Source organism: Sipha flava, unplaced genomic scaffold, assembly GCF_003268045.1.
Source record: "Sipha flava isolate LNK unplaced genomic scaffold, YSA_version1 126_pilon_pilon, whole genome shotgun sequence".
Classification (NCBI taxonomy): Eukaryota; Metazoa; Arthropoda; class Insecta; order Hemiptera; family Aphididae; genus Sipha; species Sipha flava.
In genome coordinates this window covers 942,383-961,523 of record NW_020271752.1, presented here as the reverse complement: position 1 = coordinate 961,523, position 19,141 = coordinate 942,383, and the positions used below count along the sequence as shown (strand labels likewise).

At 32.9% G+C, this 19,141-nt stretch overlaps 2 protein-coding genes and 1 pseudogene across 4 annotated transcripts in view; 1 reads left to right on the top strand and 2 right to left on the bottom strand.

Moving 5' to 3' along the window:
- Positions 1 to 1,218: 1,218 nt before the first annotated feature.
- Positions 1,219 to 2,152, bottom strand: LOC112694276 (RNA-binding protein 12B-B-like). Its single transcript, XM_025569702.1, has 2 exons — positions 2,010 to 2,152; positions 1,219 to 1,918 (listed from the first exon to the last, which is right to left on the bottom strand). The coding sequence occupies exons 1-2, from the start codon at positions 2,150 to 2,152 to the stop codon at positions 1,219 to 1,221; spliced, it is 843 nt and encodes a 280-aa protein (XP_025425487.1).
- A 1,979-nt stretch (positions 2,153 to 4,131) lies between these two features.
- LOC112694299 lies at positions 4,132 to 5,776 on the top strand (annotated as a pseudogene).
- A 6,657-nt stretch (positions 5,777 to 12,433) lies between these two features.
- The window catches only part of LOC112694250 (histone acetyltransferase KAT7-like), a 100,975-nt gene continuing 94,267 nt past the window's right edge, over positions 12,434 to 19,141 (bottom strand). For 2 of the 3 annotated variants that reach the window (XM_025569664.1, XM_025569665.1), the window contains one exon: positions 12,434 to 13,781. The gene's annotated coding sequence lies outside the window, so the exon portion shown is untranslated. Of the gene's footprint in view, positions 13,782 to 15,525; positions 15,597 to 19,141 lie in introns of all 3 variants that reach the window. The other variant, XR_003149551.1, reaches the window with a different exon arrangement.

Here is a 19,141-nt window from a genome sequence, read left to right as displayed (position 1 = left end):
CATTATAATTCGGCTGATTTTTGATCTTAATACCACTAATATCATTTACCAGAGCCATTGAACTAGCTACGTGGACCAGGCCAATCAGATTATGAAAGAGATACGAACGATGATTACCATAGTGACGAAACCGATTCGGATAGTTGCAGCGACGATTAACTTAAGTACAGTATAAAAACTTTCACATTAAAATAAATAAATCAATCCAGTTTTTATAATACTTAGAGCCTAAATAAATAATATTTATATTATCAAAATGTAAATATGTCTTAATTCAATATAAAAATGAAAATATGTCTTTTTTCAATATAAAAATAAAAATAAAATACATTTTTCCAAATTACGTTATTAATTTTTTTTTGTTTTAAAATCTAAGTAAATATTTAAAATTAACAAAAATTAATTCATATATGATTCAATGTCAACTTTGATGGTCTTTTGCCCCACTGTGCGACAGTTCGGTCTACGGTCTACTTTATTAAATGTTATTTAATTACTGGTCCGATCTAAAAATAATATTAAACCGTCGGTTCGGTTCAATTTTGGTCTTTGATTAACGTTTAAATATGGTCCAGTCCGACACCGGTCTCCTGGGAAAATTTGAAGTCTGGTCTGGTCCTTAAAATAACGGACCGTGCAGAACACTACACACACATTACGGCGTGCCGAATGTGAACTTAAATTGTTTTATGCCGCACTCAATTCAGTGTCCTGAAAAAATTTCAGTCGAGTCCTATCAGATATTTCTGGGAGGTTGTAATTCGGCTGCCTTTAATCTCCGAAAACGAACAAACATTACGAGTTGTTTTTCTCAACAGTAAACGTCATAGCTGTTATGTAGTTAATCAAATTCAATGTCGGTACATTGAATTAAATCAGAATAAAACAATATTAAATACATACTTAGTACGCATACGTATACAAATGGTTTTGGTTTTAATACATATATTTATATTACGGTAAACATTACTGGATTACTGGCAAAATGTAGGATATTCAAAACAGCTTGGTCACGTCCCCGAATGATTTTCGTAGATTGAACTTTTGCTAAAGATATTCGGTAAATCTTAGAATAATCAACTAGCGTTGGTTATAGTCCGAAATTACTAACCGATTATGTGATATCTTCGGGGTCGGCCTGGCCACAAAATAGGGGCAGGGATTCCTGCTGTGGCTCTAGCTGTACAACGTTGTGTTGCCGGATCACGGACATCATTATCACCAGTGCCCAACGCCGCGACTGCTCACGCGGTTGCGCTGTTGCAACGGCCTGGCGATGGCTACGATCATATCCGACCGGCTGACGGGCGACACGTGCACCAGGTTCGGGCCCATGTAACACTGGTCCTTGGCCAGAGCCATGCGCGCCTGGTGCACGGTGCCGAACTCGCAGTACGAGTCGCCGGTGGGACAGCCGAACTTGGTGAGCACGACGTGCACCTTGACGGGCATCACGGACGCGTGGCCGAAGAACTGCGTGACGTCCGCGGTGGTCACCCACGGGGGCAGTCCTTGCACGTGCACGCAGTCGGAACGGATGCACGGCGGGGCGACTTCCGACCGGACGGGCAGCTGTGCGGAAGACACCAGTACTGTTTCGTGGCAGCAGTGGCTACCGCCAGCGGTGGTGGTGGCGTTCTCCGCGGGAAACCGTCCGTTTCCGCCGCTAACGGGCTGTGCTCTTTTCGTGGTCGGGTTCTCTTTGCCGTTGCACTTGTAAGGATGGGGCCTCGTACGTTGTTGCTGTTGCGGCTGCTGCGTTTGATTCACGTGGACCTGCGCGATTTGCTTAATCTGCTGTCGCGCAGTTCCGACGAATTTACGCATCTCGTCGCGCGAACTCAACATCAGTTTGATACGTACATCCTGGATACGACCACCGTCCATGATCATAGCCTGCCTAGCATCCTCATCAGTACTGTTAAATAATTGGAAGTAGCCATAAGAAAATGTAAAAAAAAAAAAACGAAATTTCCAATCACTAAATTCATTTCCTAATTATTATTTACCTAAAACAAATGAAGGCATCGCCTTTTTTCCCGCCGACGATATACACTCCACCTCCGGGTATTGATAGCCCTTCGAAATACTGTCTTATGTCAGCGGCATTTGCCGACCACGGCAAATTTTGTAATCTTATTATTACACTCATGGTTTTGCCTAAATTAATAAATTTGTTTGGTTAAAACATATTGGCAATATATATTTATTACATTTTTCATGGTGGAGCGCGTGGTAAAATAATTATGATTTATCGGATTGTTTATACAGAAGATGAGATCGTAAAGGCTATGTGCCCCATTCAAATATTCTAAAATTCAAAGTTCTTTAACCAATAACGTATTATTTATACAAACAAAACCTTATATAAATTCCCTGTTTTAGGACATAACGCTAAATCTTAGATTAATGAAAATCAGTAATTTATTTTAATTTAAAAATGTAAAATTATATGATCACCTGAATGCGTTCTGAAATCACGTTTTACTGAGTAATGATATTCTAAAACTGCAATGAACACTGTATATACACGTTTGCGAAATTATTAAACATTTAACATTCAACTAACAGTCGAAATATTAATTGCTATTGACATTTTCAATAGTTGTCATGCTTTTTGCGTTGTCATGAGTGATTCTTATAAATCGTGAATTTAAAGTTCTTTGACTTTTTAGATACACTGGTTATGGTGTTTACAAAAAAACAATAGTCTTTGAGTATTTAACCGAACAATTTTTATGAAGACGTCAAGTATAGGTAGATACTTTGCCGTTCGCACAATATTACAACTAAGTTACTACTTAGTTGGTATACATACTATTAATAATATAGCAAATGAAATAAAAAAACTAATATTAAAATTAAAAAATTCAAATCCTTAAATACAATAGACGGCTATTTGTGGAAAACCACTAAAAACTTACAAAAATTTAAAAGATCTTTTATATCCTATTAAGAAATCAGATTGTTCACTCGCACTAAATGAAGTTGACAAAACGCCAATCTGTTTGGCGAATACCTTTTCAATATATTTAAACCACACCTTGATATCCACCCTGATACTACTCATTTAAATATAATAATAACTTTCTTGGTGTCTCATTTCCAATGTAGGAGTACTCCAAGGGAGTTATTTGTCTTCAGATCTCTTAAATGTATTCATATCAGATATTCCCCAAACCAATAATACTTTTGTAGCAATTTATGATTACAATACAGCAATACTATCATTCAATTCTGATTTAGTTGAAGCATATCTTGCTCTACAACTCCATTTAACCTAATCGATATATATATATATATATATATATATATGTAACGGGCCACACCTCTAAAAATGATAATTTTTTCAATAAAAAGAGTAAAATTTTAAGTATTTTCTATGTTTTTTCTCTCCATCGTTGTAGCTGTATTTAATTTAATTATTTGTAATAAAATCATAACGTATTAAAAAATATTTTATGAGAAAAATTAACTAACAATCTTAGCTTAGAGAATTAAAAATCAAACTAGAGAGTCATAGTCATCCCTAAATACGCATATAATTAGTTATATTAAATGATTTCTTTTACAAAGTGCCCCGACCGTAATATATGCTGGATCCGCCATTGTATATGTATCCGTGTTTTTCCTCCCAAACATTATTAAACATTTGCATATAGCCCATCATTTTTTTTTAATTTAATTTTTTTTCAGAATGGCGTGAGCATTTGGATATAAAATAATATATGGAAAAAATGTCTTTGATATCATTGAATCTTAAAGATACACCCATGATTAGTTTTCACTTTTAAAATCGGTCATGTTGGGTAAAAGTAAATTGATAATTAAGGTGACTCAACTTAATCCATAGTGTATTTATGACGAATTGTACGCAGTACAGAGGATAACATATTGATAATATACGTTTCTGATCCGTTATCATAATGTAAATCGACATTAACACATTATATTAATCTTGATATTTAATTTAATCCATGATTCATGGTTATTCCCATAATGTAATCGATGGCAATATATAAATATCACTCGTATGATAGACGTTTTTATTTCTGTACTACAGTCCACATAGATCACAGAACGAGTTAAGAAGTCACATTTATTGTTTTTATTAAGTAATAATAAAACAAAATGAACAATATATTGATCAGTGTCAAAGAGTTTGAAGAATATGCTGAAGCAGCATTGCCAAAAACTGTTTGGGCTATTATGTAAATGCTGCCTGTGTGTGATGAGTTCACACTAACCAACAACAGAAACGCTTTTAACAAATAAGAAAAATTATCTTATTTTGCTGTTGTTACAATATTATACATGTAACTATAACTTATGTAATAAAAATAAACTTGTAATATCATAAAACTAATAATATAACTGTAACTACAACTTATAACTGCCGTTTATGTAGATTGCGAATCATTTCCCGAGTGTTGCGAAATGTACAGAAACGGGACTTGAACTTGACTGTTTATGGAGCTCAGGTAAAAGTGCCTATTGGAGTGTCCCCCTGTGCTACGAACAAATTGGCTCACGAGGACGGAGAACTTACAACTGCTAGGGGTGAGTGGTGTATAACAATATTACTTGTGTATAGCCGGATACGTCTTCAGGAAATACTTGTGTTGAAAGTTGCAACTCCAAATCAATAAGTAGCAAAATAAATTGTTCACCTCTTTTAAACGGTTCAGCAATTGTTTAATCCATTAACTGTATTCAACTAATATTATTATAATAATAATAATGTTGTTGTTATTTTAAACGTTGTTATAGTATATGTTATTGTATTTACTATTTATAATTCTGTAAATGAGCCAGCCTTGGCGCTTATTTTAATAAATAAAAAAAAAAAAAAAAAAATAAATAAAAATATTATTATATCATAGCTGCTAAAAAGCATGGTTCGGTTATCATTCTGTCGACGTCGCACACTTGCAGTATGAAAGAGGTGGCCGAAGCGGCGCCGAACACTGTCAAACGGTTTCAACTGTACACATATAAAGACAAGTAAACAATATACAAACATATTGCATACTCGTATTGCAGCCTGCGGGACATTAGTCTGTGAATGGTCAAATGCGCCCACTCACCATTTCTTACGTGTGATGAATTATATTATACTTATTATATTATATTATACTTTCCATCATGCGTTTTAGGAATTTGACCAAGTCGTTGACAGGCCGAGCGGAAAAGGCCGGATTCAAAACACTGGTGTTGACTGTCGATTTACCCGGCGTACACGGAATCCGTTACAAGAATATTAAAAACAATTTTATTCTGACCAGTCACTTGCAGTAAGTTGATGTTATGATTATATAATATAGGTGTTATACACATGCACTCATCAAAGACCGACATAACATTAGGTAATTTCGCCAACGATTTGTGGAAAATGGATCCAACCGAAGGCTCAGGATTGACAAAACAAGTAATGAGCTTTTTCGATGACGGTTTGGATTTGGAAATACATCAAATGGATAAAAACGTAATTATTGTAAACCACCTTGTAGTGGCATAATGAAACATTCAAATCCAGACGAATTTCTCAACCTGTGACAGTTGTAATTTTCGCCTATAATTTGTTGTACCTCAATTTTTATTGAAATGTTATCACGCCACTTTTAGGGACTGTATTATAATTACGATCAATAGTTACATTTTACGAAAATGAATTATTAAAATTGTTGTTGTACTACACAGCTTTACAAATCTGCCAATTATAGTGAAAGGCATTATGAGCCCTGAAGACGCAAAAATCGCAGTCGATATGGGATGATAATAATACCTATGCTAGTGGTAATAGTTAATGTAGTACCTAACATACTTAAATAATAATTATTATTTTTTTTATATACGTGTATAAAGCAAGGGAAAAAAGTATCACATACTCGTACTTGACTTACAATTTTGAACTTTTACCAACGCTGGTTGCTTATTCTAAGATTTAACAAATCTCGTTTACAAAAGTCCGAAGTACAAAGATCATTTGATTGAACAACGAATTTTTAAAATACGTTTAAACGTTGAGGCAATTAGTTTAATTTTCGTATTGGACTTTTGAAACGAAGTTTCAGTAGTGTTTGTACAACCGTGACGATGACACGCATAGTTGAGTCCCAATGTGGATGACTACTGTTGGTTTTAGAACATTTTAAAGTAACTCGTACGTTAGCTTCAGGCAAATTACAGTGACGATGTATAAACCGCGAGTGTAGAGTGTTTTTAAAAATGTTTGGAATAAATAATAATATTACCGAGAAAAATGATGATCATGACCACGAACCTGTTGGGGACCAAGTACTACAAAGACAATGTGTTACTGCCGAGGACAAACGTAAAGCAACTGAGGATATCTGCACTAAGCCAAATAAAAATGTTTGCAGTGTAGTAAACTGTGTACCTGACGCCTGAGATCTGTGAGTGATATTCGGTGTGTTAAGAGGAATATGTATAATGCCAAAAGAAAGTTAAAGCCTGCGCTAACAAAATCGATCGAAGAATTACACCCTAGAAAATATGGAAATAGTTACGAATAGAAATACAATTTTTTTTATTAATTATTGATAGACAAGAAAAAGTAATCATTTTTAGTTGTGATAATAATTGAAAAACGCTTTTCACATCTAAATATATATTTATGTTCACGGAACTTACTCTCATACTGTGCCAAGTTTTGTAAACGGATGTTTACAAGGCACGGTCATATAAATGGTCATTACAGACGGCTTGTTTTTTATTTATTAGCCGAAAAACTACAGATACATATATTTCATGTTTAAAACACGTCCATGAATATGTAGGGCTATAAATTGTGATTCTAAACCAACAGACATTATTAGTGATTTTGAAAAAACCATTCATCGTTGTTGTAACGTTATTTGACCAAACATAAAATATATGGATGAGGATTTCACATAACACAACCTTGGTATAGGAATATACAACAAAATCAATTAAGTATAGACTCTAAAACAAAAAATTAGGAAATAAGCAAATGGTTGATTAGTTGTTATGGATTAGTATTCTTAGAACCGGAAAAAGGTTTAGATCTTTTATTTTTAACCCTAATAGAATCGAAACCTGATAATAATCGAGTAAATTAAATTCACAGATTATTAAGTTGATACACACGTAGGAGAAGATGATATTTTTCCGCCTGATGTGTGGGCATGTGCATTGGTTGATACGTATCTAACAAATAATGCATGTAAATCATTTCATGCGGATTTTAATTCAAGTTTCAATTCAACTCACCCCAAAATATATTCCGTCTTAACAAAATATCTAATCGTACATCAGAATCAACAGCTTAAATGCATCATTTCAATTTAAATGTACAATAAATGAAAAAAAAAATCTTGAAAACAACACTTATAAAATATGAAAATAAGGAAATATCAATGAGTGAATACGTCAAATACATGGCCTTTTTATTAAAAAAAATAGATTTATATTGTAATCTTTTAATATTACACTACAATTTTACTTATATTTTTACTCTTTTTTTTACAATTGCGATTTTTGAAAACATTCTAAATGGTTCTCAACTATCATAAGAATATTTTTATTCCAGTCGATTTTACACGTCAATCGTTTTTTCCTGAAAAAAACACGGGCAGAGTTTACAATCACCCCAAACTATTCTATGTATTAGGTTCTACCGGTATTCATTTACCGTTATTTTACCATATTGCATACAAAATATATATATATTTACAAATTTTTAATTTTGAGTTGGTTTAAGCAACTTTATTAGTGTCCCTATCACGAAAACTCAGTTGGTGCCGAGTAATTTTAAGGAGGTTCTACTGCACTAAAATATTGACCACTCTAAATAGACAAACTATTCTGAAAACGATTGCATACCGTATTAGTTTCAAAATATTTTTACGGTTGGCATATCAGTTGCGATCGCGAAATTTTATAAAACAACATTTGTCTAAACTCTACACGAAAAAGGGTTTTAAACGTAATTTAATCTCATCGTTATGTTATTACGTAATAATGGTTACAAGAAAAATATCCTTTTTATTTGATAATGATATCATACAGATTATATTATTTAAACATAGATTACGTAAAAACATCAATTTGAATAATCAGGTAGATGTTTGGATAAAAGTATCAGCGTAAGATCTAGGTGAAACCGGAGAAGTCAATATAAAAAATATAAAAAACAATTGGCTGAAAAAAATTAAAATTACGATTCTATATAAGAATTTGCGTGCGGAAGATTCTCAAAACAATTGTTAGGTATCAGTGATGGGAAAGTTACTACAGATGAAACGGGATGCAAAGATACAATTACCAATCAATTTCTGCACAATCGTTGATTTGCAAGATGCTCTCGTTGACCAAATATTTCCCAATGTACACAGATAATACACAAATCATGGTGGCTGGCAAAAAGAGCAATTTTAGCAGCAAAAATGTGGACGTCAATGAATTGAATCTTAAGTTACAACATTTGTTACCAGGAGACTTGGCGTCATAGAAATCTATTGAAACAGTTTGCGATACTACTGAAGCTGTAAATTATCCAACAGAGTTTTTAAACTCATTGGATTTATCAGGCATACTACCGCATAATTTACATCTGAAGGTGGGATCATCAGTTATTCTGCTTCGTAATTTGAACTCACCACGGTTGTGCAACGGTACGCGATTAGTCATTAAAAAATGAATGAAAAATGTTATCGAAGTCATAATTTTAAATGGCGAATTCCAAGGTGAAAATATGTAATTACCGCGATTCACTATTATACCCACAGATGTGCCAATACAATTTAAACGCTTTCAATTTTCAATTAGATTGGCATTTGCAATGACTATCAATAAGTCTCAAGGCCAAACGATGTCTGTCTGTGACTTAGATTTGAGCACATCATGTTTTTCACACGGACAATTATATGTGGCGTGCTCTCAAACCATCCAGTTTGTTTGTATTGGCGAAAGATGGGATACCAAAAAATATTGTACACTCTGTTGCATTAAGGGATTGATATTGTTTTTTTACTAATATTGTCATAATTAGCAATATATATATATATATATATATATAATTTTAAAGGATCAATTTTAATAAATTATTAAAAAAATAACTGTTTGATGTTTTTCAATTTTATATTTCGTCACCATTCACAGCACTCCATACCTCTTTCACTTATATACGACATCGTTACACATCTATATTAAATTAGTTATTTTTTTCTAGCAAAATATTTTCTAGAAATAATTTATATGACAAAACAACGTTTGTCAGGTCAGCTAATGTTCATATAAAATACATATTCCGAGACCGAACATTATTTTATGCATAAGTGTCTACTATCTACCATTGTTAATATGATTTACCGTGAAATCCCAACCTCAGACACTGTCCAAGACAAGACGATTGTCCTATCCGTATACAAAGACCAATGGTGACAGGAAATGTAATGATTCTTTAATTGTAAACATTTCTTCTTCTTAGTCTAAGGGTTTTAACACTAGGACACCTTATTTTAAACGTTTATTATATGGTAATATGCAATGAGTACGAAATTTACTTAACGGTTAATGTACAAAAAAAAATATTGCAGATAGCTATGTTAGCCAATGTTTTTTTCGTAATTATTACATGGAAAAACTTACGTTTTTAAGAATACCTATTCATAATATAATATAAACAGGATTTAATAATATTAATAGATAGTCAAGCCGTAGCCGGTGGTAACATTCGTATTTTAGCTGTCTAATGCATTCATTGCGTGAATATATAACGTATTTAAATGACATCTCGAACAAAATGGATAGGTTCTTACTAGGATATATATAAAATTCAAATACGGTGGTAGTGCAATTACCGACTGATTGATTAGCGTACAGCCAAAACTACCACATCGATTCATGTATAAGGGTACTCAGAAAGGATTTTTAAAAATTCACATTTTTATGGGTTAAGTTTAGAGCTCTAGACTGGGTGTTCACATTTTTTTACTTTTTAGTTACCTTGGAAACATTTTATTTGGTTTAATATGTTGATTTCAATAATTACCGATTGAGATATACCTATGTAAATTAATATAATATAAATAAATGCAAATAAATATCTTAAGAACATACGACGACAGCACGATTTTTTCAACCAAAAATTGTTTTTCACATCGAAATAGTAATTGCTCAAATTTTAAATTGTAAAATATTTCCCGAGCAAAGGGTAATTCAACTAATCGTTTATTAACATAATAATATTAATAATATTACAACTCGTATACTCTTAAATATACATGTAAATAATAAGCAACTATGGATACGAACCTACATATATGATCAGGTTACCTCAGGACGTTGATGAAGTTATTTTACCAAACGTCTCTGTACAGTACTCTGTTCATATTGATTTTGAAGGGCGACTGTTGCTGGACCTTATTTCTAGACGCAACTGACTTGGTATTACTAATTGAATATTTATTATACCAAAATATCGATACCTTAGAACCAAATATGATCAAAAATCAGACCAAACCAGGTCAAAGAATTCTCGGTATACAATAGGTACACATATCCCTTGGTTTATTCGACAACACTGCGAAACGATTCTTAATCAATTAAATCATTTTTTCCCCTCACCGCGGAATTTAAGTGTTCGAGGTTTTGTAAGCAATGTAACTAAGTATGTTATGAATAGTAATCGGAATTTTACCGTAAAAAAATGTTCGGTAAATTTACCGCTACATTTTACGCACATTTTTATAATAGTGCATAATTTTTTTTACTAATTTATTACGTTTACAATAACATGTTTATAACTCCGCTAACCAATAATATCACTGAACACTTGTCCACACTTAACCTCAAGTATTATATTTAAATATAAGTATGAGTAGTATGATGAATAAAATATGCAAATGGATTGGATGCATAGTTATGTTATAACGTTCATCAATCTTTTTTAAGAACATTGTTCCTTCCACTTCAGGTAATAGGGAAATTGGAATATGAATTATACAGAGTGTCCGAATTGGTTCCCGGATTGATATGAAGGGTATATCCGAGTTGGTTCCCGGGTCAAAATATTTTCTTTTTTCCTTCCCATTTTATACAGACTTAAGACTGTATGTATATATAACATTGATTTTTTTTCACTTTAATTTGTATAATGATATTCTTATAATAATATAATAAACATAATATTAATTCGTCAATTTATTTTTAAGTATTATTCTTATCATTTTTTGTATTATTGAGGTAAAAATTTATAACAAACAATACAATAAGTTTTTTATTTTTTTCACTGTACATAAATTCCATATTCGAAAATATTAAAACACAAATACAATCACTAATACAAGCACTTTGCGGTTATTACGGCGGATTACTGAATGCCGTACTGACTTATAAGTACGACTAGATATCCGTCAATATCGATAATATAACGCCCGTTTTATCACGGTTTTTATCTAAATGATAATTTATTTCATCTTATCCATTCCGAAATTCGTACTTATCAATCCACCTTGGTACTTATAAAGATGGGAAATTTCAAAATGTTAGTAAAATAATAATATTAAATAACAAATATAATTAGATTGGATTTCGCCCTTTTCGAAAGTATTTATTGGGAACCAATTCGGATGTTTGTTGCCTGGAATGTCGGGAACCAATTCGGATGTCAATTTTTAGGTATGGGAACCAATTCGGATGCAGCCGAATTATAAAATGTTGTTTTATTTGATTCAAAGCTGCTGGTACAACAGAAAGTCTTGGCGTATCACTCTCAAGAATTGTAATCCAATTAACTATTGGACGAACAAGAATGATAAAATGTTCAACATAGTTACAATATTGGTTACAATATATCATGTGTTTCATTGTTTTATCTAACTTTTCTATTATCTTAACAAAAATAAAAATGGACAATATAAATGTTTATAATAAATTTAAATATGTTTTCAGTTCGCTAACATTTATATTATCAGAAACTGCCAAGGTCTGGGGTGTGCTTTTATTTTTTTTTAAGATTTTCTTAACAATTTATGAAGGAGACCTATCTGGTTTTTACTGGAAGATTTAGGGAACATTTGATGTTTTTTCTTTTTGAATACATGTAAAATTAGCTATAAAAATCAAATATTGCTAGTGTTAACGTGCACATAAAAACACTGGAGAAAATGATCAATTGATTTTTAGAACGGTAAAAAAAATGTCGGTAAAATTTACGTAAATTTAACTTACCGGTAAAATTTACCCGGTAAATTTACTGAGCTCCCATCTATAGTTATGATTAAATATAACGAATCTTGTCAAAAACATTCAGTCAAGACAGCCGCCATATTGAAGTTCACAGTAAATACATTTTGTTTAAAGAAAAATATCGATTTTATTATTATAATATATTACAAAAAACAAATATTGCCTTATATACATGTACAAATTAACAAACGATAAAATGAAAATAATAATATGTTTTAAGTAAAAATAAAAAATAATAGACAAAAACAGTATAATATATGTTTTTACAAAACGTATGCACGCGTGAAACGATCGGCCAAAAATTGGCGCTTTCTGTCGGCCATCACGGAGAACAGAAGATTTTAATTCATGGACAAAAAATATTTAGTCAATTTGTATATAAATTATCAGCGTGTTACATTCTGAACTGCCGATTTTATTACAACTAAAACCGTTAAGACGTAAACAAATCAAAGGGAAAATGAAACAAATAAATTGTACAATAATAATAATTCTCCATCCCACGTCGATGTTAGGAGTTAAACAATATATATATAAAAAAAAAGTGATTAGGACCTACAATATATAATATTGAGAAAAGATTAATTTTATGATTTTTGGACATAAAACATAAAAAAAAAAAAAACGTTATCTTACACTTATGCGCAAGTGAGCACTGGAGGGTTGAACGTAACACTCAATAATATAATAATATAACAGACGGAACACGGCGGGTAAAGTAGTTTAAAAAAAAAAAAAAAAGTATAGCGAAGACGCGGACTGATCATACAAAATAATATTGTGGGAGTACGAGCACGGTACACGTTGTTCCTAAGGGGCGGTGCGGGAAAAGCGTCGGAATGCCGGGTTCAGGACGAAACGGCGGATGACTTTTGGGCGGTGATTTTTCTGCGTCCCTTCGGAGAGGAATGCGATGCCCTCGGGGGGTGGAACGTGTGCGTGTGTGTATATCGTTGCACGGCGAAAAGTACGCGATAATGCCGCGCACGTAACATGGCGCAGGGGTGAGAGACGGGGTGTGTGACGCCGTGGCCGCAACAACCATTTCCCGTTATCTTCGTCGGCTTCCACGTGTATCATTACCGTCTGCGTTCGGGCAACGGCGACGTCGCGTTTTACTTGTACGAGTTTTTCCATTTCCTTCCGCCCTCGACTCTTATCCTTCCCTTCGCGGTCCACCGTACACGTCGTACGTTACTTATACGGTATAATACGTACGTGCGAAAACGTCGTCCTTTGACGATAACACGCGCACGTGTCGCACAGTCCGCCCACACGCCCGCCCGCGGTCACCGTCGTCGAGGCTCCGACCTCGGCTATTCGGATCTTGCGCGCGGCACGTGTGACGGGTGGCTTTCGCCAGGACGACACGTCCGCAATGATTACAATAATAATAATTATTACAATACAGTAACCGCGTGCGGTGAAATCGAATCGAGGGAATTTTAACGACGATAACAGTACGAATATAAATAATAACACGTGGACGTGAGCGATCCGATTTCATCTGCACCGGGTGATTTTGGAAAGTGGAATGCGGCTTGATTCTGAAAAAAAAAACAGTAAAATTATATATTATTATAGAGAACAAGTACAGAGCGCGTATCAATCAAGTACCTTGTATTACGCTGCGAAAAGTTTAACACGTAATACAATTCGCGTGGGAGATTGCGCAACAATTTCGCGTAGGTATAACCTATATAAGACTTATAAAAACAGTAGTTCGTCAAACTATACCGTTATCGTTTTCGAGTTGATATTTATGTTACGGCTAGTGTCCGAAGGACAGATAATATTAAGATTAGCAGGCTAATTTTAAGTTTAGAAAATGCTTATGTCAAAATTTCGAACTTCAGCCACCAAAAACAAATGGATAATCATAACACAAGTCAATAAAACTAACATTATCCAACCGTTATCGGCTAATGACTAAATAACATTAGCCATAGGTAAATTAAAAATTTAAAATCATTTACAATAACAATACAATATTTTGAAATTGTAATTTTTAATGAATATTAATATGTTGGGTAGTTATATAGAGGTGAGTGTACGTGGTAAGTAAAATATTTTCATTAATATAAATATTATACAGTTTTTTGCGTTTTGATATTATTTTAAAATTGATATTGTTTGCATGCAGTTGCATACAATATTGTGTGCTCTATTAACGACAGTCCTTAATAATCTACCGTAATTACCGACTCAAGTTTGTAAGTAGTTAAGATACCAGCTTGTAGTACTTTGTAGGTATATCTTGTTTTCAAGCCTGGGAGTTACTAAATTAAAAGTTAAGTTAAATTAACTTATTAACTTAACTCATTTCCTTACAAATTAATTTGAAATTAACGTATTATTTTTTCGTTTATCCCAATTAAGTTAATTTTGATTTTCAAGACCAGAAAAATATTTTTGTAAAATATCGCATTCGATAATAATTTCATGGAATTTAAAAAAATATAAAAATAAAAATTTCGAAGAATTTTTAGATGAGACCATAATATTTATCTTATAATTAACTATTGATAGGGGTTTCACCGTTCTCGGGAGAAGTTTCAATCGTCTTCAGACTATTGAGTAAAAATAGTCATGCCACCCATGAATTCCATTACCATTGTTATGAAAAGTGGTCGTAAATCTAAATAATAAATATACTCCATTAATATTAAAATTATTCCATAATCTATGAAATTATTAAATATTATTGAATAAGAGAAGAAATGAAAGAACTTTAGTACGACATAAACCGTTTAATTATTTGTTTGGATAATGTTGTTTAGACAGTAGCCAAACGCAGTGGTTAAACTTGTGATTAGCCGGTTTAACTTGAGTTTAGCCATACTTCTAATACTAGCTATAACATATATATATATATATAAGTACGTGAGTTATATTGTGTTCATTTTTGGACATCCGATGACTAATATAGCGCAATAGACTAGAGTACGAGAAAAAAAACAGTTATAGACCAACAACCCATAGGGAGATGCTCGTCACATAATTTACTAAAAGTCAAATAGTCAAAGAATTTAATTCTTAAGCGTTTTAAATGTTCGTCAAGAAATTAAACTACATGTCTATTACGATCTAGGAAATTAAAAATAAATGGAACGTTTTTATATTATAATCGAAATTATATATTCTTATTAATTATTTATTGTCTTTTCCATTTAAATATTAATACTCCTACAGTTAAATACACATAATCCAACAAAATAATAATAAAACAGCCAAAGGTTTTCGCCTTAGAAAAGTAAGGTACGAGTTTTTTTGTACGACACTATTACCTACCTGTATAAATTCGTCGTCAACGGAGAAAATTCACCTACATGAAAAATTGGTAAAACGATGTTTTGGTATCCCTGGATACAGAAAAAATAATCATTAATGTAAGAAAATCTCTCAATTAAATATAGAATATTTATATTTACGCAGAGAAAAATACGAGGAATGCACAAATCCGACATAAAAATCCGTCGTTTTACTCAAAGCATGTGTTGGGTTCATTGCTCACACATCGATTTTGTTTCTTACGATAAAATATTGTAAGGATATTTTATCGTGAAACGTTGTTTGCACACTCGCTATTTTTTGTCAGTCAACGTTCTTGTTCATATCATTATTTCTTATCACAATCATTCTCTCGCTACATTATATTACAAAAAATAGTTTAGTATTTTTGTCCCTTTCCGAGTGTTTCTCGTTGTACTCCGATCCTTATAAATATTTAATGTCTTGTCCCATAACTCGAGTGTCTCACTTGTACTAATGAAATCAGAATTTCGTTATCAATATATTCACTCTTTTTTTTTTATGGGAGGAAAAACAAAATTTTACTAAAAGTCAAATTTGGCCGTACGTGAAAACGTACTACAAAATACACAATATAAAAAAGACGATTTTTTTTGAATAATATACTGTAATATTAATAAAAATCATAAAAGTGATATTAATTTCAAACGATTAAATAATTAACTCAAGTCACGTGGTATTGGACGAATAGAAATCGTGGTGTGTGCGAGCTTGTATTTGATAACGTGCAATCGTCGATCGCAGTGGCAGTGGACATCAGCGAGACGGCGATCGTATCGGGCTGTGTAGCTATCGGGTCGAATGCAAGCTCCAGAGGCGACCTGGGTATCGAGGGGCCTGGGGGTTAATCAACTGAACCTATTATTATCACATTTCAAATAATAAATATTTTCAGTTAATAGTGCTTAATTAATCTCAATTTAGATTAGTCTTATAGTAAATAAACGGTTTTTAGGTTCTATATTTTGATAATAAATTTTGTATACGGGTATTTATATATAATTTGTATTAATATGATACTATCAAGGGCTTAGGAGACGATTGCCTTTTTGTCTCCCTGGCGAGTCCACCCCGAGAAAACTCTCATTTACTTCTTTATGACACTATAAAATCATGATCGAACGACTTTTTGTCGTACGGACAAAATCGATTTTTGTGTAATGGGCCTTACTGTTTCTTCCCCCTGCAAGTCAAAACGTGTTGTTGCCGCATGTTAGATTCTAACAGTTAGAACCAAAATGCAGTATTGACCCATGTGATGGTAATTGATTACATTTCATATCGTCTTTTAACGAATAATATATAATACGTATAAAATGGGCAAAACGAAGTTTTGGTATCCTTGGATATAGAAAAAAATTATCCCACATTTTTATTTTATGATCAGTGGCATATCAAAAAAAATTATTAAATCTTTAAGGTATTAGACAGTCTTAAACGTTCTTAAAATATCTCCTGCCTATGTGTATTAAAATAGTAATCGGGATTCACATAGGAAGTATTGTCATATCTATTTGATACAGTGTCGTAGGAATAACAAAAATTTTACTAATATTTTTATGTAGATTGCAATGAATCGTGGCAGTTATTAGAATTATTTACATTACACGAAGTTTAAATAAATTAATTTGTGTACGTAAGAAATATTTAGGTTATTTAAAGTATTACAAACATTTTACTAATTTCCTGAAAAATTCTTAAAAATCACTTACATGATTTTTAAAATTAGAAAAAAAAATATTGACGGCATTTATTTTATTTTAAATAAAATCTAAGAAATACATTCCATAATTTTTTTTTTTTTGATAAACATGTTTATTTCACGAATATTTGATGAGTATTTTCTTAATTTAATAAAATAAAAAATGTTAAAAAAGTTTTTCGTCTCTAGTAAAAAATTGAGCTTCGGAAATTGAGTTCATCGGAGATCTTTTCTTGTCAATGATATTATCATATAAGATTGAAGTCTACCAATATTTTGTGATGCCAACATAAAGTCATGTGGTAAATCATGATAAAAAATAAACCATCCCAACAACGTAAAATTAAACGGTTCCAATACTTTGATGAACTATACGACGACGACGTTGGTATCGCACGTTAAAAGTAAATATTAGGAGTGTTGGCTAGAGCATTACGGGGGTAGTAGGCCTTAAAGCTTTATACTTCTTCGCTCGATGTGTTATAATTATTAACGGAAATGCCGAGATTGTAATACAATGATCGAGCGAGTGTGCATGTGCATTCGGCGCGATTTTATTTTGAAACTCAATTAAAAGTAATACGGTCGTGTACGACGATGCTCAACACCTCGACGAAGCGAGTGGTAATACGTATACATATACATCGTACACTCTTCAGCAGTTAACGGTTATATTACGATTCGAACACCGTCGCAAGAGTAAAATTGCAACGCGCGATGTCAATGCGGCCATTTATTAATTATTTTATTAATTTACAAGGTTACTAGAAAAATCATTGTCTACCGATTGTCAATGCTATCGTATTACATTACATGGTAACTATATATATACACACACATATATACATACACAACGTGAATTATATGCCGTTGCACGTAAATTGATTTATTGTTTTTGAATAATTGCGTTCACATCAAACGAGTGTAATCGATTTCCGAGTAGGTATATAATACGGTGGCGACAAAGATAAAAGGATTATTCGCATCAATACCGACTAACCGAGACGGATGATTAAAATAAAGGAAAAGTCTGTACTAAAAACCATAATCTATGTGGCAAGAAAATCCTGCTATTGCGCATCGCATCGACTTACACTCGTATACATACGAATAAACATAATATACGATACAGGCAAAGACGATGATACGGTTCCTTTGAGTCGATCATAACGTTCTCGTCGGCTCCCCTCTCATCACGTCTGTGCACACCATCTCGGCGGCGGCGGAGGCGGCGGCGATGAGCTAATCAAATGCTTAACGGTCGCGACCGGATCTTTTTCTTTTCCCGCTTTCGCTCAAAGCCGCCCGCAGACATTTTTGTCAAGAGAGAAGGGGCAGTGAAATCCACAATTGTATATGGACCATAGAGTGATACTCTATGATATGGACCTTCAACCATGATTAAAACCAAATACCGAATAGTGATATTGAAAACTGACGAACAGTTTTGTGTCACCTTATTGACTAATAAGTCATCCTCCTTATCGACCTCCAAGACTGCTACATAAAATGCAAATAAATGCAATACATTTCTATACAAATTATTATCTAAAGGAGCACGAGGAGGGGCTCCCCTGCACCCCCCAGTGAAAGGGCTTGCTCTCACTAGTATAATCAAAGCAGATGGCGGCGAATGAAAGAAACGAATAGTGTATGTAATCGTGGCTCCTTTAATACGCGAGTTCAGAATAGTGTGTGCGTGGTCGACGATATTAATGTGTTTCTCGTTGGATAAACGCATTAAAAGAGAGTGGGTCGAAAAAGCAAAAATAAAGGTCTGGCGCGAGCGGATACTCGTACAGCAGTTTTTCGACCGACAGAACTCTCGCTGACACAATATATATATATTTAATGATACATGTATACATATTTATTTATATAAATGCGAGCGGG

Excerpts from the sequence above, each read along its gene's own strand:
- LOC112694276 (XM_025569702.1), bottom strand. The coding sequence starts at position 2,152 with ATGAGTGTAATAATAAGATTACAAAATTTGCCGTGGTCGGCAAATGCC. Across the intron at positions 1,919-2,009 it reads GATGCCTTCATTTGTTTTAG|TACTGATGAGGATGCTAGGC; the intron begins GTAAATAATAAT and ends ATTATTTAACAG.